Genomic DNA, 27,587 nt, shown 5'->3' with positions numbered 1-27,587 from the left:
CTACTTAATTAACCATAAAGCTACATAATCTCAATAGGAGTCCTTGGGCTACACTCCTAACTGTCTGAAAAAACATGTATCTCCAAAATAGTGACATTACAGGGGAAGGAAATACTCTATTAACTTTCAGTGGAAGTCAGTGTAAAAAGATTTTATTGCAACTAAATTAGCAGCATTTCTATTGGTCCTTTCATCATGACATTTTCAGAAAATGTGATTGACAGCTTTTGTGATCAAATGATGTAGTACTAAACATCAACAGAAAAATAGAGATCTTCAAGCGACAATTTGCTTGTCGACCATTGCTTTGAGGTCAGACCCAGGTCAGGGGTTCCATGATGAGGACATGGCAACCACAAATTCACAGTGATTGACTGCGCCTCATTATGGTAATCAGTGCTAGCATGAAAAGCGAGTTGCTGGAATTTGCATCGCAGATCTAGCATTCGCTATTTTCCTCTCGTCCTCCGTCTCTGGCGAAGTGTTAATTGTTTTATGGACTGTAATGATTGCCGTCGGGCATCACACACGTAGAGCCACGCACAAGCACAAACATGCGCACACACCCACCCACACACCCACCCACACACACACACACACACACACACACACACACACCTCACCGTGATACCGAATTAGCTTAAGAGATAATAATGCGTCAGCGATGGGATAAACACCCCTGTAATTTCTGGATAGCGTAATGGTTCTGCTGTTGCCTTGAGGAACAGAGCTGACAACCCATTACCTGCGATCTCTTACTTTCTCTCCCTTGTACTTCCACCTCTATCGCTTTTTTTCTCTCTCTCTCTCTGTCTCTCTCTGTCTCTCCTGGTCTCTCGCTCACCCCGTCACTCAGCAGCTCTGCGTCCCCAGTCCAGCAGCTCGTAAGGAATGGCCCTCTTTCATCTCCCAATTAGGAACGATTAAAAACAGTGTAATTGTCTTTGATCGTGAGTGTGTGGCGACGCCCGGGACTCGGTGACATTTCCCTCAATATGCTCCCGGCCTTACGGGACCAATTAGATCAATATTTAACGTGCAGCTTGTTCTTCTCCGGAGCCAGCTCTTTGCTCGTGTAGACTGGACGTGACAAAGTGTCTCTGCTCCTGGACCTGAAAGAGACCAGTGCTTTTATTGGTGTCGCCTAGGTTTCAGTTGCAGTTCTGTAATTAGACTCCTAGGACTTCTACTGCAACATTTTATTTCCATATTCTTAAAGTGTTACTAGTTACTTGCAGCTTTAAGTTACTGTAAGCACCATTCCTTTTCTGCTACAATAAAAAGACCAAGTGATAGCTCCCCCTTCTCATCCCTCGTCTATAATCAACATCATAGGTTCTTGATGGACCTCTTGATGGACATGGCTTGTACCTCACTCACTCACTCACACATGTTTAGCAGGTTGACATTTCTCCACAAGAGGGCGGTATTCGCTGGCAGTTTGCATTAGGGTGTGTCATTGCAAGGGAGGAAACAGCTTTGAGCCAACACAAGCAGGAGCTTACAAACACAAATATATTATGAGCGACACACTGAGTGAGTCTAAAGTAACAGTCCCTGAACACAACCAGCACGTGAGCACAAAGAGTTTATTCTACAAAAACACAAATACAAAAGGGCTTTATATCATGCGTCCTTGTCGTTTTCTGTTTGTTGTTGACGTCTGCAGAGAGTCGTTCGGTTGAAAGAATGGTGTTCCTCTGCGGTAAAGCATCCTAACCTGCCACTTTGCTGTTATTGATGTGGCAGATTGTTATGATAAAGGGTGGGACGCTTTTATTCGTTGCTTTTTTTCAGTCAATGGCTGAATTTAAAGGAAAAAAGTAAAAAGGACCCTGTTTCCAATGTAGCTTCCTCTCAAATTTAGTTAAAGCTGTGTCTAGACTGGGGATATTTCTACTTTGTACGTCTGGTAGTGTCTGGATCTTCATATCTGCTGACTGTGCTGTGTGTGTGTGTGTGTGTGTGTGTGCACTCAAAAATTTGACCTTTGTCTAAAAACAGAATAATTGGCTGTGTGTGTGTGTGTGTGTCTGTTTGTGTGTGTGTGTGTGTGTAGTGTGTGTGTCTGTTTGTGTGTGTGTGTCTGTTTGTGTGTGTCTATCTGTTTGTGTGTGTGTGTGTGTGTGTGTAGTGTGTGTGTCTGTTTGTGTCTGCGTGTGTGTGTGTGTGTGTGTCTGTTTGTGTGTGTGTCTGTTTGTGTCTGCGTGTGTGTGTGTGTGTGAGACTGTGTGTGTGTGTGTGTGTGTTGTAGAGAGAGAGAAAGACGAGGTGAGAAAGTGCAGCATCAGCTCCGTAACGCCTCACTTTGATCGCTGATGTAAAGTTTAACAAGACAGCAGGCTGGAGAGAGAGAGAGAGAGAGAGAGAGAGAGAGAGAGAGAGAGAGAGAGAGAGAGAGAGAGAGAGAGAGAGAGAGAGAGAGAGAGAGAGAAGTGGGGGAGGGGCAAGATAACAAGGAGGTAGAAGGAGGTAGACAGAGAGAAGGAGAGAGAAGAGGAAGGGAAGCAGGGAGAGGGGTAAATGAGAGGAGAGAGAGGGGGAGGGAGGGGGAGAAAGAGAAATGACACACCGCCACAGTGTTGTACTCACTTTTTCATGATGATTTATCAAGTGCAGAGACCATCTCCCTCCACTGCAAACAGCAAACAGTGTATGTGTGTGTGTGTGTGTGTGTGTGTGCTGATGCCCTGCTCACATTTAGAGTTATAATTCAAGGTGGCTGTGTGGAAGAGTGGCAGAATAGTGAGTAAAAGAGAGAGAGAGAGAGAGAGAGAGAGAGAGAGAGGAAGAGAGAGAGAATAAAGATTCAGAGAGATATAGCAAGAGGATTAGAGGCAGAAATAAAAATACAGACAGAAGTGAAGTGAGGATGACAGAGATGGAGAGATGGTAAGGTTTTTATAGAGAGAGAGTGTGTGATTGAAAGAGAGAGAGAGAGAGAGAGAGAGAGAGAGAGTAAATGGAGGGAATATGGACGTGTATGCAGACTCCCATCTTTAATGAACGTCTGTGGCCTGCTGTTTGTCATGGTTTGAAATGACAGAGCGCTGTTTGTCAGTTTAGCGTAAAGGAGTCGTTCATCTCCGAGTCATTTCTGCGTTCAGACACTGGGCTTTGCATCGGTTTGAAAACATGCTGAATCCCAGCCTTTAGTAGAAAGCGCTGATTTATGTAATAGCCAAGTGGCTGGAATTATAATCAACACAATGCTCATGTTTGTTTGATGTCATGGGACGGCTGTCTCTTAAATCTCACCACCGTCAAAACACTAAATCAGAAATGCCTCCACACTCTGGTTTCACACTGAACACACAGCGACTAACACTACACCTGTGATTTAAGGTTAGGGTTAATTGCACGGTGGTGCAGCAGGTTAGTGTCGCAGTCACACAGTTCCAGGGACCTGGAGGTTGTGGGTTTGAGTCCCGCTCCTGGTGACTGTCTGTGAGGAGTTTGGTGTGTTCTCCCTGTGTCTGCGTGGGTTTCCTCCAGATGACTGTCTGTGAGGCGTGTGGTGTGTTCTCCCTGTGTATGCGTGGGTTTCCTCCGGGTGACTGTCTGTGAGGAGTGTGGTGTGTTCTCCCTGTGTCTGCGTGGGTTTCCTCCAGGTGACTGTCTGTGAGGAGTTTGGTGTGTTCTCCCTGTGTCTGCGTGGGTTTCCTCCAGATGACTGTCTGTGAGGCGTGTGGTGTGTTCTCCCTGTGTCTGCGTGGGTTTCCTCCGGGTGACTGTCTGTGAGGAGTGTGGTGTGTTCTCCCTGTGTCTGCGTGGGTTTCCTCCGGTTGCCTCCCACAGTCCAAAAACACACATTGGTAGGTTGATTGGCGACTCAAAAGTGACCGTAGGTGTGAGTGAATGTGTGAGTGTGTGTTTGTGTGTGTGTTTCCCTGTGAAGGACTGGCGCCCCCTCCAGGGTGTATTCCTGCCTTGCGCCCAATGATTCCAGGTAGGCTCTGGCCCCACCGTGACCCTGAACTGGATAAGGGTTACAGATAATGAATGAATGGTATAGTTCCCTAATAAAACAACCAGTCAGTACGTAATGTAAATAAATGTAAGCAGTAAATCAATTTTGGAATGTGATATTTTGTAATTACATTGTAATAGCATGGTACCATGGCTCAGTCGAGGTTGACCCTGGTCTGTAATCCCATGGAAGGGCTTTTCCAACAGTGACCCGTCTCACCAAATCGCTTCTGAATGTTATTTCATTTCTCTGACCGAGGACAGTTTTGTCATCTAAAAGTCAGGGCGGCTAACCTCCTTCTGTCCAAGTCAGAGAAAAGGAAGATTAGCTTTCCGAGCGTCCCTCCTTCTCCCAGATGGACGACAGTGTGTCCAGAAGAAGCCAAGCAAGAGAGCGAAAGAGCGAGAGAGTGGGAAACCAGCTGCACGACCGTTAAAGGCCAGGGGTTTGTCCGGCAGAGAGGCGTCCGGGCCGGCAGTAATCCCGTTATCTGTCTCTCTCTGAAGCTTAGCACTCTTCTGACCTCCAGACACAACCGTTAAGCCGCCTCTCCATCCTTCCTCCCTCGCTCTCACTCTCTCTCTCACACTCACTTCATCTCTGAACGTTGTCTCTCACTCGTTGCCTTCTTCCTCGCCTCTCTAGTCTTTCTCTTCCACTCTTTCTTTCCTCACTGTGTCCAAATTCAAAGCCTCACATTAAAGTAAGTTACATGGGTTTTAAGGGACCACCCAACTCAATATCGTCGACCATTTGCCTAATAAGGTTTGTACCCTTTTACCCCACACATGGCATTGGGCCTGGTGCTTTTAGACTCATGTGCAGCTCCCCAGCCTTTAAACCGACAGTCAAGAATTTCCTATAGAGATTCTACCAGCTGAAATTTGATTTGTGTAATAACATGTTTATGCCTTGGTCGTTACTACATAATTACATAGTAATACACGAGTTAAGATTGTTATTGTGTAATTACAGCTGTTAGATTTATGCAGTCATCTTTCACCACTTCATCCTGATCTGGTTCACTGTGGGTCCATTGGACACAAGTCACAAAAACACACACAACGGAGCTAAACTGATTACAAATGATTTATCGCAGTGGAAATATTTGGACACTTCCTCTGTTTGGTTTTGCTTGGCACTGGCTTTCTCCAGAAAAGCTCCAACCAGGCATCTCCTCTCAGATGGGGAGCTTTTCCGCCTGCGATGAAGTCAATTTCCCCATCTTCCTCCACCAGTGCATAAATCAGCCAGAAAAACCCCTTTGATCCAGCGACAACAACGTCCAGCACTTTCTCTCCCTCTGCCGCCCTCCCCTCTCCCTCTGGAGAACCGAATAAAGTTTTAGGGAGTTGTACTGCATCTCTCCGTAAATGTGCCATTGCACAAAGTAATTTATTAAGAAGACAATGAGGCGTACAGGAGGCCATTACTCTCTCTGTCTAAACCATATGTCGAAAGTAAACACACAAACTGTGAGAGCTGGGTTCTCTCCCGCTACGTTTTTATGTCTGAGGCGTGATGTTGTAACTAAACGGCGGGCCCAGACTGACGTGTTTACACCCTCTTTATTTCCAGCCTCGTCTGGCTAATCGAAGGTGGTTCAGAAGGTGGGATTCTGGTAGGGGGGTCCGTCTCTGCATTGGTATGCGGGGTCCTGGCTCTTCATAATGGGATAATTGGCAGGCTTTCAGCTAGATCTGCTGATAGGTCAGAATCTGGATCAAAGTCCACAAGCGTGCAATTTGCAATGCTAATTCCCGCCCGAAGAGTAATTGTGCTTAGGAGAGGGGCTGCTAAGCGAGGGGCTTTGTAGCCGCTCTAAAGAGCCTTTTGTCTGGATGAAAGCCACAAAGGGAGAGATTATATTGCTCTTCAGATTTGATTGGCCTCTGCCATTGACTTACACGACCCTGAAGACTGGAGAGATAAACCCTGACCCCTGACCCGCTGCAAAGATGTGACCGAGGCATGCGTCCGACTGAAAGAGAACTACTTGGGCGCCTCCGCAGAGCAAATGGAGGGGAGATTGCACCGATTGCCGGGTTAAAAAGGGTCCCCCATAGAGATAGCACTTGAAATTAGCCTTATTATCTCTGGCTCGGGAACGTCACGAGAGCTGTGAAGATTCCCGGGAAAAGGGAACCAAGTGCAGAGGATAGAGGCTGGATAAAAGCGAGGGTTGAGTGGGAGTTTAATGCAGCGCAGTCCTCACTAGAACTCTCAGTTTTGCATCCGGGCGTAAATGACCTTACCATGAAAGGCGAGTATGACTCGACCAATAGCATCAGTTTATCAAACGGAACTGGGGAGTATCCAGTCAAAATTCTGTCCAAATTCACTTCACAACAAGAATGTGGGAAAACACAAAAACACACACTGAGAAACAGCCCAGTCCCGCCAAGGCAGGTATAGACCTTTTCCAAACACATAATTACCAGGTTCCTAACGGCTGTAATTGAAAGTTCAGTCTAGCCTCAACCTAATCATCATTGAAGGAGGGAGGGAGGGGACGCAGATAAGAATCTCTACGTTTCTCCGTCTTAATTAGAGTCACTCTCCAGGCCCCAGCCAAGTGCATCCAGCAAGAGGCGTCAAAGCATACGGTCATTATCCGTGCCGCCACTTCCATCCTGCTCCATATTTCCACCTTATGAAAGGTCTTCCTGTTCACCTGTGTTCCTTGAAGGCCTTAAACACAAGGACAGTCTCTTTGGGAAGGTCTGGGAGTCACTTCCAAGACCTCAGGACCTCAGGTGAATCTTTCACAGATTGGGGGAGGGGGGTGTTACAGTGATAGATCAGGGAGGAAGCCAGCATGGTTATTATTACCTAATTCCAGATGGTTGCTTTGATGGCAACAAATGGCTGATGAAAGCATCAGGTCGAGTTTGAACAGATCTCTCTTGGCACCGGCGCTGGACTCAAATTAAGGAGCTGCTCGAGGGATGGACACTGACTCTCTGAGTAATGACTAACCCAAGATTTACCTCAGAGTAACCTTGCAGTGGCTTTCCCATGACCTTGTTGACCTACATTAGCGTTACAACGATAACGTAGGTGTGTAATGGATGTGGATGAATGCATTGCTGCTGTTCTTCATTTTTTATTTTTTGGTTTCTAAAGCAAGTGTCTATCAAAACATTGACATACTTTCTCAAAATCCAGGTTTTCTGTCTCAAAATAATGACTTTCATTTCCAAGACCTTGATATTCTCAAAATAATGACTCATCGTCCCAAAATCCAGAATTAAATTTTTAAAATAATTTTCTCTATTTTCAAAAATTCGCAATTTTTGCCTCAATATTTAAATTTAAAAATTAAAATTTTAAATGGCTACTGTGATGCTCACTGTTACGTTTCTGCTGTTGCAGGAGGTGATGCAGATGGAGGCGCAGCTGGGCGGCCGACTGATCGACGAGCCTCACGTGCTGCTCTTTAAAGACAGCTACCACAACCTCCGCCTCTCCATCCACGACCTGCCCCAGGCCCACTGGAGGAGCAAACTACTGACCGGATACCAGGTGACCCGCTGTCCCTTCCCCGGCTCTCGTTTCCTTCTTCTTTTCTCTCGCGTTGGTCTCTTTTCAGGGTTCAATCTTGTCTCAATCTTCCGCCTCAACTTCCATTTCCATGATTCATTTATTAGAACAAATACAGAGAAACCGTGGCCCATAACAGCTGTGCTATACCTAGTGTTGCTCCAAAACTGACCGCAGCTGAAATAGAGAGAATTTCTACCTGGTTTTCTTTCTTAAAATGAGGACTTACTTTTCCACACACACCCTTCTCCAGTCCTGAGTCACCCTCCCAGTCATTACACTTATTTATCTTGAAAACGGCTGTTAACTGTTGCTCTCGTCCGACTTTTTCAGCGCGTTCCACAGCCTGAGCTTGATCATTGTTCCTCCCATGGGGGCCGTATTTAAAGAAGGGGCTTCGTGAAGTGTCCCCAGCCAGTGTGAGATTTCTTAATGCCGTGTGAGCACTACTGGACAGTGTTTTAATTGGATATTCCTTCCGTTTGGCCTCATTAGGCTTTTTTTCTGAACATTGTGCCAAAAAGGAAAAAAAAAGAAAACATTAAAGAGTGGACGGCCGCACAGGGAAGCTCAGGAGTGCTGCTCTTTTTATAGCCTGCCTGGCAGGCCTTGGCCTTGAGCTAACAGCCAAAGTGAAGGATCTGGAGAGCGGCTACTGCTTCGAAGAGTTTCCAAACCTGGAGTTCGACAGAAAGGATGACTCTGAACAACAACAAAAGACCTGGTTTGGTCTCTGAGAGACTGAACAGAATGTAGTAATTACGCTAATAGTCATCACTGTATCTGTTTATGGAAAAAGCCCCGCCCATCAATTAGAAGAGCCAATCAGCTTGTCTGCAATGCAGTGAGCAGAGGAACATGGGTGATTTTGGGATGCTAGAACACCTCCTTGTGTCACACTCTCTGTACACTGTGCTCCACATGTTGCTCTGCATACTTTCTTATCTCTATTTGACCCTACTCTTTAATGCTCAGGATCCCACAGGACCCCCACAGGGCAGGTATGATTAATAGGGTGCTGGATCATTCTCTGCGCCACAGTGACACTAATGTCTTGGTGGTGTGTTAGTGGATCAGTCACAGCAGTGCTGCTGGAGTTTTTAAACCCTGTGTCCACTCACTGTCCACTCTGTTAGACACTGTCCACCTCTAGTCCTTCATCAGTGGACACAGGACGCTGTCGGTTGGGTGTTTTTGGTTGGTGGACTATTCTCAGTCCAGCAGTGACACCGAGGGCTTTAAAAACTCCAGCATCACTGCTGTGTCTGATCCACTTGTACACACCACCGCCACCACACCAAATCATACCAGCTCTGTGGTGGTCCTGTCCAAATGGAGATAACAAAGTATGCAGGGCAACAAATGGACTACAATCTGTAAGTGTAGGAATACAAAGTGCTGCTCTATGGTCAGTGGAATGCCCAGGGAGTGTAGAAACAAGAAGGTGGTCATAATATTATGGCTGATCGGTGTATACCAAAACACTTGATCAACTGTATCTATTGACAGTATGAAAGGGGAATGATAGAATGAAGTCAGTATGGTCTTGATAGGTTCATCTTCCCTGCGCTGGAAATTTTAACAGGCTTCCATTTGGAGTGTGGTGTCTCAGTGTATCTCCAGGAGCTGCAGGAGAAATACAGTAAAGTAGCGCTCCTCCGGGGGAGGTGAAGCAGCGAATGTGAAGCCGAGGCTCAGCGCAGATGTGCCGCAGCAGCAGCTCCATCTCTACATCTCTCAATTTCTCCATTCCTCAGCTCGTATATCAGTACAGCTCAGCTTTGAACATGAGCTCAGTCTGTACAACAGCCCCCCCTACAGGACACAGTGGAGCACTGACACAGCCCACAGGCACGAAGAAGGGTCCCAGAAACACAGTGGACGCCAAATCTGGGCTTAAGAGAGAGACAGTGGAGAGCAGGACGTTATTAAGACCTGATTACATTAGCATATTAATACATTGGTTTGTCTTCACAAGTGTAAATTAATCAATCAACTCCATCAGGTGCAAGCGCTGCAAAAGCATGTGATGGACTTGTTCTCTTCTTGGTGATAATGCTGTACCCAGAAGTACATGTACGTTTCAGTTGAGACGACTTAAAGACGGTGATTTTGATGTTAGCTTGTAGCATAATGAATGTAGCTATTAATGCTTAATTGCCATAATTAATAGAATACAATGGTTAGCCAAAAATATTAAAAGAGCAGGGCACGTTGCTCAAATTAGCTTTAAAACTTGGCTGTGCACCTAATATTTTTATAAAATAGCTTGAGAATCATTTGAAAGGGCTTCAAAAAATGCTAACGGTGAATGCTAACAGTGAATGAAAATGAATGCAATGCTAATTTGCAGTGGCTAATGTTTGCATGTCTAGTTAGCCTTCTTTGCATTTTTAATTAAGAGTATCCAGGGTCTCAGGGTCCTGGGTGGGATCCTCACCTTGAGTCACTCTCTGTAAGGAGTGTGGTGTGTTCTCCCTGTGTCTGTGTGGGTTCCTTCTGGGTTCTCTGGTTTCCTGCCACGATCTAATAGCACATGTTGCTAGCTTGACTGGCTGTGTGAAACTGCCCACAGGTTAGTGTCTGGTGAGTGTAAATGTGTGATACCTTGTACCCAGCGATCCCATGAATGAATGAATGAACGAATGAATCCCAGTATAACATGGTTACACCCTGTTAGCTGTGTATCGCATAGAAAAACAGCTAAAAACAACTAACAAAGCCCCTTGCCTCCAGTGCAGAGTGGGCTCTGAAGGCCTAATGGAAAACCTGGATCCTCTAAATGGCTTTTGACTGTTTTCTTTGTGTTTTTTTTTTTTTTTTCATGCTATCAGTAGCAATAAGCGCTAGCACCTGGGCGCGTGGAGCAGCTGAGTCATAAATCATATCTCGGCGTTTTTCTCCCGTCTGAGTCACCTGGATCCGACGCTGCGCTTCAGAACAACTGTTTATTAATGTCAGATTAAATGGAAATGCCATCATTTTGTCGCCAAGTGTTAGCTTTGCTTTTTCTCAGCCATTTTGCTGTAAGTTATTCCTCCAATTCCACCTGGTTATCGCAGGTCGTTTTCAGTTAAACATCGACTTGTGGCTAAAATGTCCCCCTGGTAAATGTCCAAATGTCAGGATTTGAGCTTGGTTTTGAAATGATCGTTAACTGGACCATCCATACGTCTTTTAACGTTCACTGTTCAGCATCATGTTTTCTCATTTTGGAGCATGACCTACTGTCCTCACACTCACATCCCTCTCTCTCTCTCTCTCTCTCTCTAGTGAACTGACCACAGTATCCTCACTCTCACATCCCTCTCTCTCTCTCTCTAGTGAACTAACAACAGTATCCTCACTCTCACGTCTCTCTCTCACTCTCTTTCTCTCTCTAGTGAACTGACCACGGTGTCCTCACTCTCACATCCCTCTCTCTCTCTCTCTCTAGTGACCTGACCACGGTATCCTCACTCTCACATCCCTCTCTCTCTCTCTCTCTCTCTCTCTCGCTCTCTGTCTCTAGTGAACTGACCACAGTATCCTCACGCTCACGTCTCTCTCACTCTTGCTAATGAACTGACCGCGCAGAATAAACAATCAATATGATTGTCTCAGATGAGTGAAGCTATTGCCGTATTAACTGGATTAGCTGTGCCCCATGATTCTCCCAAAAAATAGTGTTTCATTCGTGATATTATTGATCCTCATTAATTCATTAGGGATTGATCTCAGAACTGGACCGAACCATCACTCTGACCCCATCTCTCTCTCTCTCTCTCTCTCTCTCTGTATGTACAGGAGATCCCGTTCTACCACATCTGGAGCGGTTCTCAGCGGAGTTTACACTGTACGTTCACTCTGGAGCGGCTGAGCGTGAGCACGTGCGAGCTGTCCTGTACGCTGTGTGTGTGGCAGGTGGAGGGGGAGGGCCAGAGCTTCAGCCTGGATTTCAACATCTCCAAGGTAATCCCAGCACCGTCCTGTCACAGTCTAGTCACAGTCCAGCAGGGCCATGGCGTTTCGTCACATTTAAAACACCTGATGCATAATGCATCGTCCAGTGTTGACGGCCAGCCGGAGCGAGGAGGGGGTGGGGGCTGAGCCTTGGTTCTGTTGCAAAGCTTGGTTCCAAAGCCTCCAGAGTCATTTTGCTGTAGTATAAGACGTTATTATCGGGGCTAGACGGGGAAGTTGAAAAGAAGAAATAGGCTGGATCTGAAAGACTCATAAATGTCTCATAAATGAGTGTAACGTTTTTACACATGAAGATCCCTGCAACCAAATCGCATCTGAGATACAGATTCAACTCTTGTGCCTCCGTCCCTCAGAGCACTGCCTTTAGGACGTTTCGGACACAGCCACTGACCCCTCCTTTAAATCCACTGTGAAAGGCATGCATTGACTTGAGGAAGCTCCTGCAGGTCAGTGCAGTAGGAGCTGATCTGCCCTTGTGGAATTTATTGATTATATAAAGTCTTATATGAGAGTTTATGGTCAGAAGATGGTGGAGGGTTATTATTGTCCTGGGAGTGTAAAATTTATCTCCAAAATAAACTGTGGCAAATTCTGTCACATTTTGTAGCTATCTCTGATCTCATCACTGGAGAAAAAAAAATAACTTCTTTAGCATCTAGAGGCCCCTAAAATGCCACGTCCAGAGCAGAGTCAGCGGTCAGTTTATATTCATATAAAAAGAAAAAAATCACAAATAAATATCTACAAACTCCCCACAACTCTGAGGCTCCCTTAGCTCAGAAACGACTGTCCTCTCCCTCTGACCCCCTGTTACAACACAATTGTATATAACTACAACATAATTTAAGGTGGAACGGAAGATTCTATTAAGAAACCTAGACATTAGAATGTAACTGCTGCCCTTTTTAAGGTGGAACGGAAGATTCTATTAAGATTTGGGGTCTAAAGGCTGTTTGTTTATTGTCTGCTTGTTTTTTTTTTCAGTTTATGGTCAAATGGGTTTAGTTTCCGTCAGGAATTTTCATTCCGATGCCTTACTAATGCAGATGTTATAAACTCTATCCCTGCAGGATAACAGGCCACTGGACAGTGATTTTCTGCTGGTGGACAACAGCACTCCAGCCTTGGCTGGTCCCAGCGCCTTTCAGATCCCGTACCTCATCCGACAGAAAATCTGCAGCAGTCTGGATGCCCCCTGTCCCAACGGAGCTGACTGGAGGCTGCTGGCCCAGAGACTCAAACTCGAAAGGTATGTGTACTCTCCACTCTGGGATTTGTTGTAGTCTTTGACATGGAAAGGATTTCAACACTGTCCACTGGAGAGACTCAGAGAGTGGACAGTGTGGAGTTGAGTCACTCCATACCTCAAATATAGGTGCATCTCATGACTGGGGAATTTAGTTCTTTCTTTGTTTGTTGGCAGTGTTACGTTCACATGTTGACGGCGTTTTTTTACTTTGAAATAACTTGATTAATAAATTAAATTCACTCCCAAAAACATAGCTACAAACAATGCTGCATATATACATATTACATTAAGGATGAAATAGTGGCTAACACCTTCACCCCACACAGGGTAATGCAGTAGCAACACAATCACCATGGCAACAGATGCTGCTGTCAGCCATCTACCATCACCGGTTCCTCAGTGAGGCACAGAATGATGCCAACATACAAAATACATACGGACAGAATAGCAAAACAATAGGAATACATTTTAAAAATCCCACAGAAGGAATATCAGGGCAGGAGTTGCCCACAAACTTCACGAAACTTACTTTAAAATGATTACTTTAATATTTTCTATGGAAACAAACAAAAGACAGCTCTGAACCTGTTTGTGCAGAAGAGAGAGGCAGGTGTAAAACTATATATGGTGTAACTACTATGTAATAACTGAAAATAACATTATAATAATGCAGTAAATTGGTTGGACTCACTCTAGTACTCTAGCTTTCGATGTTTACTAGATTCTGAAATGGACTGCTTTCCCTTGGTCGTTCTAGACACATGGGACCTAAAGCATACGCTCCTGTGCTGATATGCTGGATGTTCTAAGAAGTTCCAGTTCTACAGGGAGGCGTAAGGTCCATGAGGCGTAATTTTGCAAGGCTTTACTTTGCCTTGAGTCATTTGCTTTATTGAAATAACGGGACTTCTGTTCGAGCACGGGTCCGGGCCACTCAACCCGCCGCTGTAGAAGAGTTTTATGAGGAGGGGAAATAAAAGCAGTTATTTCCAAATGCGTCTAAATTCCTGCTGTTTTCTCACCAGACCAAATGAAAATGGATTGTTTTGGCCTCGTCTGTTAATTGAACCCGAGCCTCACCACTCCAAATCGTAATTAATTGGGCCAAGTAAAGCTTATTGGACAAATGAAGTCTACCCATTATGTTTCATTACCTAGAGGAAGTTAAATAGGAGCATAATTAAATCACAGCCTTGTAATTTCCTGTGGACTCGGCTTGCGTTCGATAAGCAGCTCAGGGCAGCGGAGGGAGGTAGACGCCCAGGTGGAACAGCCGATAACACACCACTGATCGAAAGGAAATGGAACAACAGCTAAAGCTGAAACTTAGACTACCATCAAAACTGTAAGAGAAGCCACTCAAAACTTGCAGGAAAACCTATCCATGGGTTGAGGTTTTGTGATTATTGGGGACCGATTGTTTGTTTCATTAGCAGCGCTGATCTAAACAGATGGGAAAGATGGATACATTTATCTCATACACAGCTCCTCTCCCTGCACTGGAGTCTCACAATGCTCGGAAGCACAGACACCCTCTGCCTTTTTGCCTCAAGAGGGTAAAATTTCCCAGAGTGCATCACAATGTGGAGAAATAACTGATACATTTTGTTAGCCACGTTAGCATTTTAATCATAATGGAATGTCCCACTTTTTACAGGTAAATAATCACATATAGCTTATATTTCTTTCATTTAAATGTCTAAATAAGGACTAATAGTGTCGTAAAACATTAAACATTGCTGTTTTTATTTACAGTTGTGTGTTTGAGTAATGAGAATGTTCCCAAAATGGCGGCTACTCTATGCAGTGAAACCTCTTAGGACCTGGCTGACCCAGTCTTTCAGTCCGCGCGCTCCTAACCTCACTGAACGCAATCAAATCCTCACAGAAATATCCAACCATCAAAGCTAAGCCTTCTCAGGAGGCTGTTATTCCAGACGAAGCACCGGACGAAGCAGGTGTCCATGAATGTTTGGCCATGTGGTGTAAAGCATCAGCTTTCAGAAACACTCAGAAGTACTTAAGCACAAAGAATTGAGTAAATGGACGGCAAAGTGAAAAGGTAAAGTACAGAATCTTGACCTCTCACTGCCCCCTCGCTCTAAAGCTCCCTGCCATTTTTCACTGGAGATAAAGCACATGTGGAGAACATGGCTCTGTGCCTCTGGGCGTTTGAAGAACAGAAAAAGGCCGTTAGATCGAAGTGGCCACTCCAGCGGGTGTTTGGAGAGGAGAGGCCATCCTCCAGCGCCGGACGCTCGGCCGACAAGAGCCTCCGCTTTGTTGTTATCGATCAGCTTTGATCCGAAAGGTTCGGGCTGGTCAATGGGAAAAGGTCACAGGCTCCGGAATATCAGCAGCAATGGACTGGACGCCTCAGAGTAAACTATTCATCAAATGACGGGCCTGTGGGGGCACACGGTGGTTAGTTTAAAGCAGCGTACAAAACCACACGTTGTATACTCTATACCGCAACCCTAGACCTGATCTTCAAAGGTATTTCAAAAGTGTTTGCTCCCTCTTTTCTCTAGTAACAGCTTGTGCCCTTGTCTGCAAATGTCGGAACACTGCTGTGAGGATTTGATGGTACTCAGGAGGTCAGGTCGGGTCCTGATGTTAGACATTTAGGTCACAAACACCACACCAACTCGTCCTAAAAGTACTGGATGTCTCTCCAACACTTGGATTTTAAGCCCATTTTATGCTCTGGCCAACACTTGCCACTGGGCACGGTGACCCAAAATGTGGCTACTCCATGCACATGGTAGAGAACGTTCTTGTGAGGTCTGATAACAGCATCCTAAGGCTAACACTAAAGCTGGGGGTGGGTGTCTACCCCTGTGCAGTTGCTGCCGGCGTGGAGAGAGAGAGACTGGGAAACTGTCTGCGCTGAATAATTCAGTTTATTATCCAGAGGATGTCAAAGCCGAGTGTAGAACAGCGCAAACAGAACGTTCTTCACTTAGTTCCCAACAGACCGCCCCTATCCCCCCACCCATGCATACACACACACACTCACACACAATTAATGTAGAATAACCAATGTGTTGCAGGTATTACACACGTATGAATACATATTTCATATCTTGAGCTCACTAGCGTTCAGCTTTGTGTTGGACTCTACTCCATTTACACTAAACTGCAGAAGTCAAATGGGACTATTACAGTTACACTTAAGTACATCTCACCCATTCTCTGTGACACTCATGTTGCATCAAGTCTGGCCTTACCTCGCGCTGTGAGCAGCCAAAGCCTTACTGGCAGCGAGGGTAGTAAACACTGAATGTTTTATTGCGTGCTGCTTGTGGTGGAGCTGCTGTGCCAAAGCCTTCACTATTGCAGCATCGAAACCTACCTGTAGATAACGTAACAACTAAAAAAGTCAGTGTAAGGTCATTGACCAACTGTAATCTAAAAATGTAATCAGATGTTCATATATATATATATATATATATATATATATATATATATATATATATATACCTCTAAGATGAATACAAGTTGAGATGGCTTACAGTTTTCATATGCCATCGTGGGACACATTTGCTCACAGAAGTTGCAGCTGGGCCTGTAGATCCTGCACCCTCATAGGTTGCTGAGGAAGGCATCCCAGCTGGTCCCATAAATGCTCAACTGGCAATAAATTTGATGACCGGGTGGGCCTAAGATGTGCTGCAATCTGGCAGAGACATTCCTGGGGTGAGATTATCCTGCTGAAAAACACCAGTTGGAAGCTCTGCCATGAGAGACTGCAATTGGTCACAGGATGTCTTGCACATATCACCAAGCTGTTAGTGTCCCTCCGATCACTACTGAGGAAGACTGACTGCCGTAAACAGTGGAAGAGGTACATTATAGGAAAAAGCCTCAGAGAGCCTTTCTATAGGGCAGCATGGGGACGCACTTTTACCCCCTCTTGTGGCAAGAGCCAAAGTATAATCCGACCACACTCATAATCATTCACATATCTTTGTTTACAGTTTTGCAGCAATTGCACCAAGTTTGTTATTTTTAATCTGTGAGTTTATTATAAATGCACATCCTTTCAGTAGCCAACTGACCAATAGGATCGAATGCCCAACTCCACCTGACTAGAGAGGTCAAGAGCCACCTCAGACTTTCTGGACAGATGAAACTAATTTGTCCAGTAAATTTGGGAAAAGTGGCTCACCCCAGCTGATGGAACCCTTTGGCAGAATACAATCAAATTCTCACTGACATGTTCCAACATCTGGTCTAAAGCCTGCCCAAAAGAGCTGAGGGCTTTAGTGCAGCAAAGGGTGACAAACCCCCTGTTAATACCCTTTAATCCACAGCCAATAAAACCACCTACATGTTTCTACACTCACTCTCCATTTGATCAGGTCCACTGAGCACAGAGGTGCCCTTTGTAGGTCTACAATTACAGACTGTTGTCCGTCTATGGCTCTGCATACATTGTCGTCCCCCTTTACACTGTTCTTCAACTGTCTGGACCCCTGTAAGACCAGGTATGGTGTGGGTAGTGGGTCTTTCTCAGCACTGCAGTGAAACTGACATGATGGAGGTGTGTTTGTGTGTGTGGTGTACTTTCCAACTACTTTGGCTCTCTAACGGCGGGCTTGTGTTTCCTTCTTGCTTCAGGCACATGAGCTTCTTTGCGTCCAAATCCAGCCCCACATCGGTGATCCTGGACCTTTGGGAAGCCCAGCACTTCCACAGCGGAAACCTCAACCAGCTGGCCACGGTCATGGCTGAGATCGGCAAGCAGGAGGCCATGATATTCCTGGTGTCTGACGGGGAGTGCTAACATACACACACATGCAGACAGAGAGGCAGACACACAGACAGAAAGATAGATACAGAGACTCTTGAAACGGTGGGAGTAGAAAAGGCCAATGGTCAATTGGCCAAAGGCCAATTTTTTTGTACCCTCCATGAGTAGAGAAAGGACTAATCAAAAGAACAGGGTTTTCCCATCATGCAAAGGCCATTTTTGAGTGTGCTGTGATAAACAATATACTCCCCACTCCCACGCAGTGCATTTCAGTCCAATACCGATGTATAGACCACACCCCCCACATCTGTAATCCCACTCGTCCAAGTACTTTTTACCCACTTGTGTCAGGCACATTTGTATCTGATTTTATAACTCTGAACCTGAAAAGCCAGTAGAGGAACGCCCACGGACGAACAAAGGCAGCGTTTCATCTTTGGGATTCTAGACTGTAAAAGTGTGACATGGCATTTAGCAATATGCAAATTAATAACGTGTATGGACAATTTCATAAGGCCACACTTTACATTACCTCACATTTACACAGACGTCCTGGGGACACGTGATTTTGTAACAGTTCTGGCGATAAATTTAAGTAGGACCGTAGTCTTAAAAGTGTAACCAACTGACCATGAAAATTTGAAGCCTGTCCAATGTGAACGTGGGGCTGAAAGTTGGCAATGGTGCGCTTGTCAACAGTTGTTAAAGGAACACTAGGTAAGATTTGGGTTTCACCCAGTGTATTTCTTTTACAGCACTGTATTGAAATCAATGAGGAGGGGGAAAGGTGGTGGTGTTGGGGTTATATTCCTACCCTCCTCCAAAAGTTACATAGTGCAGTTTCTGCACTGCTGATGGTCTATTCTGCCTACTACAGGTCAGCGAAGCAACAAGATTATTTTGAAGCTGTCATTTGAAGGAAAAAAATGTTACACGGTGTTCCACTAAATAAGTACACGGGCAAAAAAATAAATAAATTTGGAGCAGGTGTCAGCTTCTAGTTTTTCTGGTGGAACATTGCTACGAGGACATGATATTATTAGATTACTAACGCCACTCCAACTCATCCCAAAGTACTGGTATTATACCACACTAGCTGATAACTGGCATTGGGTGCGGTGACTTAAGGCTTTTGTGCATGAGGAATATGGTCTACCTTGTGTTTTTAACAGCATTTGCAGGTGGGGTGTTGTTAAACAAGTGGTCCCTGGATGAATATTTTAATTATGAAATCATGCCTGAATCTGCGCGACTATATTAAAGATAGGATAAGTAAGAGTCCCCATTAAAAAATAACTTGTGGAAATTAGCATAAATGCTCCCTAACTCTGTGTAAACTGTTGGCACAAAGAGGTTGTATAACAGCTAATTAGCAGAACTGATTAGCACAACGTCAGCATTAGCAAAACCACTGTATTCAGCTGCCTTTTGTGAGAGCCATCGACTTTGTCCTGACCCACTTTAGGATGTAGTGCGAGTCAAAGCCATATTCCCAAAACTCCCAACGATGCTAAACGCTAAACGATATTGTCCGAGTATGTGTGGCTAATGTGCACAGGATCTTTGGGAATGTAGTTAACAAAGAATAGAAATGTGTTCAGGGTCTTGTGTGTGTTTTTTTTTAACAGCTGAATGCTTAAGGAATTGGTCATTATCACCATCAACAAGTAGCAAAGTGCACAGTCTATGACCTAGTTTATGCTCCACAGAGTGGGTCACCCACATGGAGGTGGCCAAGATCTTGAAAATATAGGTTTAGTTCAGCGTCTCTGGTTCCTCCAGACACTAGGATTGGTGGAGAAAATGATCAATTACTCATTTAAACAGCTGGAGCACCTAATGTATTTGAACACACATCTCCACTCGAGTGAGGACTGTGGGCTCAGCACCCAAAGCTTGCCTTTACGATGTCATACCCAGTCCTCGTGAAGTTCACGTGATCTTCAGAGTGATCTTAAGAGCTTCTCAGAGGAAGCGCTAAAAAGAAAGAGAATTTTTTTTTAAAAATAGATAATGCAATACAACCAAATGTCACACCGCCATATTTGTACTTACTTGATTCTATCGAATTAAAGGTTTAAACATCTACATACGTGTCTATCAAAATGGCCACATAGGCTTTAGTTTAGGGCATTCTGTATAGCTGTGATGAGGGTGATATAGAGGGGCAGGTCTACTAACACATGGCTTTTAAAAAAGTGACCACAGACTGATTTTCTAGGTGCAAAATCCAAATAAAATCAAACGTGTGGCCTATTTTGGACTTTTTGAATGACTGTTTTAGGAAACAAAGCATTTAGCACTGGGAGGAGGTTTCAGAAGGAAGCCACCAGGAAGACCTCAGGCATAATGTAGACTAATGCTAAATATACACTTTAAAAAACCAAAATCCCAGAAATAAAATGGATGGTTTGGTAAAGACTGGGGGTCACTATTTGCAATAAGGCAAGACTAAAATGTTATTATTAAGAAATAGCCTGAATATTACCATCATACACCAATCGATGATGATGGGAGTGTTTGCCATGACTCTAGAAAAATGTACCTGACTTTATTTTCATTGATATTATTCTAAAAAATAATAATAATTTTAAAAACCCAGTGTTCCTGAGGGTTTCTTAGCAGATAGTTTGTAAGACTGGCCACGCCCACCAGTGCAAAATATCTATAGGTGAATAGTGCTGCTTTAGTAAATCTGCCCCTAAATCAGATTTATTTTCATATGGGAATTTAATGAATACTGAGGATGAAGCAAGAATTCTTTGCGTCTGAAACAAAGCTTCAGATTAGAACCAGACTGCCACATCATTCAGACACAACTCCCTCGGTTTCCTTGTCATTTGTCCCGTTATTTTCCTCCAGCGCGTGATGTCACTGACCCCACCCCACGAATGTGTCCAGGACAGTTTCATGATTGTGAATTCTGAATGTGACGGGTTTATTTCCAGCTGTGGTCCACTAACCCGCCAGTTTCGGCGCGTTGACGTGGACACGTTTCACACCACCAACCCAAAACATCTGTATAATACAAGGTTTCGAGCTTTTCCCTGGATCCGGAGCCCTACGATTTTTGAGATGGTTCCTGAATTTGCTCAAAATTATGAACTTTTTTTACTTTCCTCCATAAATTTCATGTTGTATATAATAATAATAACTTTAAAAAAAACACTTTTCTATTCCAGTTTTGATGCTGGCAGTACATGAACATCTCTGAAAGTTGGTAACCAAAGTTTATGAGCCATGAAACTGCTTTTGTTAAGATCTTTTAACATTGTCCTGAATATCCTCAGCGTCACCTCATTCTCTACGGAGCTCCAGAGGGACAGAGATGAAAAGATGACTCCTAATGAGGGAACAATGTGCAGTTCGTCTACATGTCTTCATTAGTGGCCATGTTTTTTTAACCCTGTGCCACAGCTTACATTTGATTCTCTCTTTTACTTGAAAACATACCTTTTGTATTTTGGGGCCATGATTTTTTTAAGCGGTTTGAACAAATTTCTTCAAAATTGTAAACATTTGTAGACACTTCCTTTTTCTTTAAACTGGTTTAATTTGTTTGTTTGGGTTTTTTTTGCAAAATTGTAGCCACACAACAAAAAAACAACCTCTCATCGGAGCACGGCTTAAGAACTCATTTGTACAAATCCAAAAAGCATGTGCACAAATCTGCAAATTGTTCACTCTCAGTAGTTTATTTTCCTCTCCCCTTCAATTCAGGCTCCGAAATTCTCTGTGCAAATATCCACAAAACACCCCCCTCGAGGATCCAGTCAAGTCACAAATAATGAGAAATCCACTGACAATATTTAAAGTTTAATTTCAAAATGTAAATTTGAAAGTGTGCAGCGTTTTAATATGAAACATTTCACTGGTGATGCAGCAGAAATATTTATTATAGCACTTTGTAAGTAAATGTAAATGATATTTTAATACTGAGCTGAAAAAAAGAACAAAAAAAAGAAGAGGCGTTACATTTGTCAGAGTTGCTCCTGTGAAGTGTTGTGTTCATTGATTCCAGCTTTAATTAAAGGAGAGGGGAAGGATTTCCGCAGTGCTGGCCGTTACGGCCTGTGGAGGCCTTCTGAGGTCAACTTCAGAAAATATACATGTGGAGGCTTAAAACACAGTGTCTCAGTAGAATAACTCATTCCCTGCTGAACAGTGCATTCCCTTAATTGAAATACAGTGCGCCCTCAATTTATGAAATCATTCCCTCGGTATAAATCGCTCCCTCAAACTGCTCCAGTGGAACGAAACATTATTCCAGGGCTGCAGTGGGAACAATACGTTCACAATGATTAAATTAAGAGTGAATGAATAATACGCACCTTAAAGTGTGTAAACCTAAATCTTTGGTTCTTGCCTTTGATAGAGGCTCTGTACAGAGCTCTGTACTCCAACACCGTTTGTGTGATCCATCCCGAGGCGGGCGGAGAACTGGATGGGGTTTATTCCGGGTCACTCTGAGGAAAGACATACTTTAAATATTCAAAGATCACTCGTTTCTAAAAAGAAAAAAGAAAAAAAAAAGGTCCTCAGTGGAACTGTGTGAACGAGGTGAGGGAAGGGACTCGGAGTTTTCACATACAGCTGTGTGCAAAAGTTTGGGCAGCCCTCTGTTTTATAAATTATTTGCTCATTCAGAGTGTTAACAATAACTCATCTAATCATCTCAGTCCAAAAACGGTGGATGTGTTACTGGATTAGACACTAGGCTGGGGGTTCTGTGGCCAGTTTCCTCCCAGATAGCAAGCACATTTGAGCCTGGTGGACCAGCTACGGCACGGACAGGTGTTGTGTGGGCCAACTGTCGACTTTGCCCAGACTTGTTCCACAGCAGACCTGATATAAGATGGAGCATTGGCTGAGGGGATGCATCCAGACTCACGGAGTCAGTGCTGTTGTTCAAGGCTAAATGTGGGCAATAATAAAACTGATGATGTTATATATTTGGGCTGTACCTCCATTGCTATCTGGGCTGGAAGGCACTTGAACTTTATTACACAACGTATTGCTGTTTATTAGCTTTATCTTAAATAAATGCATATGTCTTGTGTTTTATTCACCCACCAACTTGTTACATTCTACAGATGAACATTAGCATCTGCCTAAATACAAATCACACCTAGCATAACTTCACTCTAGAGGACGACTGCTTATTTATAAATGTTTTTTATTATTATTATTATTTTTTAAACAAAATGTGTCCTCTAACTCGGGGTGTCCTAACTTTTGCAATCACCTGTGTTAGGATCGTCAATAAAACAAACCAATACCCAACCCTCAGGTAGCAGTTTGAGCAAAAATGTCCTTCAAAGCCACCTCACTCAACATGGATGTTAAATGTTGACTCTTTTTTCCTGCATACGCTACATTTCACACTCAAACTCCAATAAAAACGAACTAAAATTGTAAAAAACATTTTAAAAAGCCACATTTGGACGTCTTTCTGATTCAACAACGCGTCCAAGAAAAGAAAAGCCAATATCCCCCCGCCATCGCTGTACATTTAGTCGACTTCAGCCATAGCTGTTCTGTACAAAAGAATGTGTGTTTGTGTGAGCGAGTGTGTGTGTGTGTGTGTGAGCGTACATTGACTGATCTCAACTTTATTTTCCAACAACCAGTAGAATTGTGTACCTGTGAATGTTCTTCGATTTGTTTATTCAATGTCCCTTGCCTTTCTGCAAGTCAAAATGCTGTATTTAACACGCCACAGCGCTTATGCAATTGTACAATTCTTTTTTTAAAATCATATTTTAAAAAGGTTTCTTTCTTTTTTTTTTTTTGTACTTTTGGTTTTTCCTCGTCAATGTAAATCGTCGTTGATGACTTCGTGCTATCAGCAAGCCCCGTGACGGAGGGTTTTCTGTACTTTTTTGGACAATGATATGGATTTGTGGGTAGAATTTTGGAAATTCGTTTCTAAGTGCTTTCAAGTATTTACTTGGCCTTATGTATATATATCTATGAAATTTCAGAAAGGTATGTATAGTAATTCAACCTGAAATGGATGTAAATAAATTATATATTGTTAAAAGAGGGCTTGTGTCTTCATTTTATTCTACAGATGATTAGCAAAACCAGTCGTCGTTGATTTACTTGGTTTACCAATTCCAAAAACATGGTTTATATCATCTCTGAAAAAAATAAAATAACTAATCGCTTTGAGGGTGGCACGGTGGTGCAGCAGGTAGTGTCACAGTCACACAGCTCCAGGGACCTGGAGGTTGTGGGTTCGATTCCCGCTCCGGATGACTGTCTATGAGGAGTTGGTGTGTTCTCCCTGTGTATGCGTGGGTTTCCTCCGGGTGCTCCGGTTTCCTCCCACGATCCAAAAAACACACGTTAGTAGGTGGATTGGTGACTCAAAAGTGTCCGTAGGTATGAATGTGTGTGTGTCTGTGTTGCCCTATGAAGGACTGGCGCACCCTCCAGGGTGTATTCCTGCCTTGCGCCCAATGACTCCAGGTAGGCTCTGGACCCACTGCGACTCTGAATTGGATAAGAGTTACAGATAATGAATGAATGAATAATTGCTTTGAATTTAAATGAAAGACAGTCTCTGATTTTTGCACAGTTCTGTATAGACACCCAGAATGGAAAGGCTTTCAGGTATTTATTTTATTTTTTATTAACAATACAACTACAGATGATTAAATGTCTAACAATAACATCTATAAATGCCATGTATTTGCATAAAACATTTCTACGGTGGAAGAAAGGGTACAGCAGTTTTCAGTTTTGAAAAAGACGCTCAGGATAAAGTCTGTAGCTGCGATTGAAAAGCGATTGAAAAAGGCACTTAACACAAGGAATATTTCAATACAAAAATAAAAAGGCACATTAAACTGCATTTCAGTTCCTGGAGTGTTTGGTTTCTGTTAAAGTCAGAGGTGTTTCAGATAAGGGGAGGATCTCATTGTTATTCTGAAGATGGAGTGTGTGCTACATGCTTTCTGCATGTCAACGATATTCTTCAAAAAGAACAGCAGCACCGTTTCAGCACACGTGGAGCATGAGCATGTGCATGGTGCGAACATTGATAATCCCCTTCTTTTAATACGATAACATGCCACCTTAAAAGAACTAATCTGTAGCATGTGGACAGTTATCACACACAATTTCCTACACAACATGCAATAGAAACCAAGGGGAATGCAATTCAGCATCTGCCCACTGACTTCTATTGATAGAGTTTGGAGCTAATAGGTTCTCTGTTCTTAGACTGAGAGCATGGAAACACAAGGAAATCGACGCCTTTGGTTATTGACCATATGCCGCAAATGCATCCGATAGAGATTAGGTGGAAAAATGAGAGTCATACACAGGGTGCCCAAAAGTTTGTAGACACCAAGGGCATTAATATGGAGTTTGTTGTGACTTTGCCGCAGTAACAGTTTCTACTCTTCTGGAAAGGAGCTATACTACACTTTGGAGATTTGGAGGCTGAGCATGCTCTTGAATGTCTGTAAAGGAGCTGAATGCAATAACTTCTGGATGTGTAGCGCACTTCCAGCATTTCCACGGAGCAACATATGCGGACGATGATGGTGTATGGCAGCGTTCTAGCGGATGCCACTTCGCAATAGAAGTCTTTGGTCAGTAAAAGCCTATTCCTTTGCATGTCTTTAGCTCAGAGGAGTGTAAGGTGTTGGCACAAGCCCAGCTTAGTGTATGCAGGCCCTGAGCCGTTTCTTAATTAGAGTTACCTGTCGGATTAAAGCAGATAGATGTGGCGGCGCTCTGTATTGGAGGCACGTAAAGATCATTGGTCGGGTCAATATGAAATGGTCGCAATCAGCGCTAATGCACTGCTGTTCTGCTGCCAGCGGCTCTTTTTTTCTTCCTCAGTGGTTTGCCATTACCTTAAGTACCTCGGCACAGCAAATCAGACGGCAGGGAAAACTAGGTCTCTGCTCCGTCTGGGGGGTTGGAGGGCAGCGTTAAGGTGGAAACTGAGTAAATCACAGTCTCGCAGCCGGTTTCTGCACACAGGGAAAACACACTCTGCAGCTGATTCATACAGGCAGCAGCTGCTTGCATATTCTAACACAAAAGACGAGACTTGCATGTGGTAGCATAGTGCATTACACACAGCCGACTGGGGTTCGGGGCCTACTCCAACCTACCGTTCCAACCAATGAGTTCTCCAGGGCGAGGGTCCTAACACATGAGCCTATGTGAGTAACATGATTAAAAATATCAAAACTGTAACACACAAAAAAATAAATGTCAGCTTTGCCTTTGGCTTGAAGGTATATATTCACACAATGCATCTAAAAGTTTGGACACCTCTGGACATTTTCTATGTGAAAATAAGTTCACACACTTAACAGGGAACAAAACATAAGCCTGGTATTTTCTGCAAATTTCAGCACACTGTTTTTTTATTATTATTTGCTGAAATAAATTGTAGCATTAGTGTGTTCCCTGTGGAAGATGTAGATATTTTCACATGCTATGTGACGAGTGACGACCAAACCTTCCACACACACTGCTGTGGAGAGGGTCAAACACAACCCTAAAATCAGCAGTAATCTGTGAAAAATAAGCATCAATATTAGACATGTACTGGGGAAAAGGAAGAAACAGTGCAGTGGTTTTTAGCCTGCTATATATATATATATATATATTAAAGGCATTTTCCCACCTGAAGCCAGATATAGCCTGGTCTTGGAATAAATCACACTTTCAGTGGGGAGCCTCCACAGGAGAGCGTGTTTAGCCCACAATCAGCTTTAATCCGTTGGAGGAAAGGTGCCCTTCGGTTCATAAATACTGATAGTTTCCCACAGTGATGAAAAGCTAATCTGCGCAGACACAGTGGAGGTTGAGGACATGTCGACCAGCTTCACCTGCCTGAAGACTCACATCCCTCTATTACATGTGGTTGTAACAGCTGGTATCCAGCATCATGTCGCCGTCGTAAGAACTCCTCGTAAAGCTATTGGTTTATATGCATTTTCCAAACCATTTGAAAACACCAGCTGCTCTTTACAACGTATGAACAGTTCTGGGGAATGGACCAATAGAAATGGGCAAAAATCCCATTACATTTACATACATGAAGATTAGAAAGGTGAATTCCAACAGCCGTGGATCACGGAGTGGTTTGATGCAAAACGTTCTGTTCTAGAGAAGCTTCCGGAGATGTCCACAAACGTCTGAGGGGTTCAATGACTCTCTAAAGCTCCTACAGAAAGTTAGCTGAGAAGAAGCTGGCAGACACCAGAGACGATGTGTAATCATAGGTTTGAGATAGATCTGAGAGTTTTGGCATAAAACATGGTTACATTCAGGAGGTATAACTGTCTGATCATTCTGGACAGTAGAAAAAAATGGCTATTTCTGCATCTGAGATGCTGAAAACCTAAGGTTATTTCTCTAGGACGTATCATTTCATATCAAACCACTTCAAAGGCAATGATAATCATCTCTACTGGGAGAAAACCTTGGCTATGCTTGTGTTATTTATTTCTGCATGTATATATTTAAACCCGAAGTCACATAACAGGATGCTGATCTTGTATGAAGAAGTAATATGGTTTTCTCCCAATAGTGACCAAAATAAAGAGAAGCCTATGTTCAACACTGTTCCTCTACTCCCATTTTTATAACGTTGCTCCATGGCAGCTCTAACAAATGCTGTGGGCTGAAGGATTGAGGTGAAGTGTTCTCTCTCTCTCTTTCTCTGGTGGAGCCGGACTGTCCTCCCCTCACTGCCACTCGAGCGCTGGGGCTCAGCTCCTCAAAGAGTGGAGAAGGCGTGACCTTTACACAGAGGCTTATCCTTCTTCGAATAGAACGTCTTTCCCTCCAGATTGATATGGCAAAGCTGCAGAGACGGGGGGAAGAAGAAGGAGAAGATGAAAAAAAAAAGATTTAAAAAAAAAAGGAGAAGAATCCTAATCAATCTCTGAGAGGGAACACAAAAGGAGGCTATTCTCGGTGAACGATGGGGCTGTGGAAGGAGGGAGAGGCAGAGGGAGGGTTATTCCATTTGAGTCTGTTCAGAAGACAAACATTTCAGGGAGAAAAATCTGGAGGTCAGAAGCCAGCTGATGTTTTTTAAAGTTTCTGAAAGAACTGAGGGAAGAGAC

The 27,587-nt window shown here is 43.7% G+C and overlaps 2 protein-coding genes across 6 annotated transcripts in view; one reads left to right on the top strand and one right to left on the bottom strand.

The window, feature by feature from the left end:
- Window positions 1-17,571, top strand: part of unc5a (unc-5 netrin receptor A) — a 224,549-nt gene extending 206,978 nt beyond the window's left edge. The window contains exons 12-15 of the mRNA XM_066642294.1: window positions 7,346-7,495; window positions 11,300-11,464; window positions 12,547-12,725; window positions 17,349-17,571. Coding sequence (XP_066498391.1) covers window positions 7,346-7,495; window positions 11,300-11,464; window positions 12,547-12,725; window positions 17,349-17,514 — 660 coding nt within the window. The 3' untranslated portion in view covers window positions 17,515-17,571. The remainder of the gene's footprint in view (window positions 1-7,345; window positions 7,496-11,299; window positions 11,465-12,546; window positions 12,726-17,348) is intronic.
- A 6,524-nt stretch (window positions 17,572-24,095) lies between these two features.
- The window catches only part of pdlim7 (PDZ and LIM domain 7), a 52,246-nt gene continuing 48,754 nt past the window's right edge, over window positions 24,096-27,587 (bottom strand). For 3 of the 5 annotated variants that reach the window (XM_066642372.1, XM_066642371.1, XM_066642370.1), the window contains one exon: window positions 24,096-27,322. In XM_066642372.1, the coding sequence (XP_066498469.1) occupies window positions 27,236-27,322 (87 nt within the window). In that variant the 3' untranslated portion in view covers window positions 24,096-27,235. The remainder of the gene's footprint in view (window positions 27,323-27,587) is intronic. The other 2 variants (XR_010795188.1, XR_010795187.1) reach the window with 2 other exon arrangements.

The sequence above is a fragment of the Hoplias malabaricus genome, chromosome 13, assembly GCF_029633855.1.
Source record: "Hoplias malabaricus isolate fHopMal1 chromosome 13, fHopMal1.hap1, whole genome shotgun sequence".
Taxonomy (NCBI): domain Eukaryota; kingdom Metazoa; phylum Chordata; class Actinopteri; order Characiformes; family Erythrinidae; genus Hoplias; species Hoplias malabaricus.
This window is presented reverse-complemented; position numbering and strand designations above follow the sequence as displayed.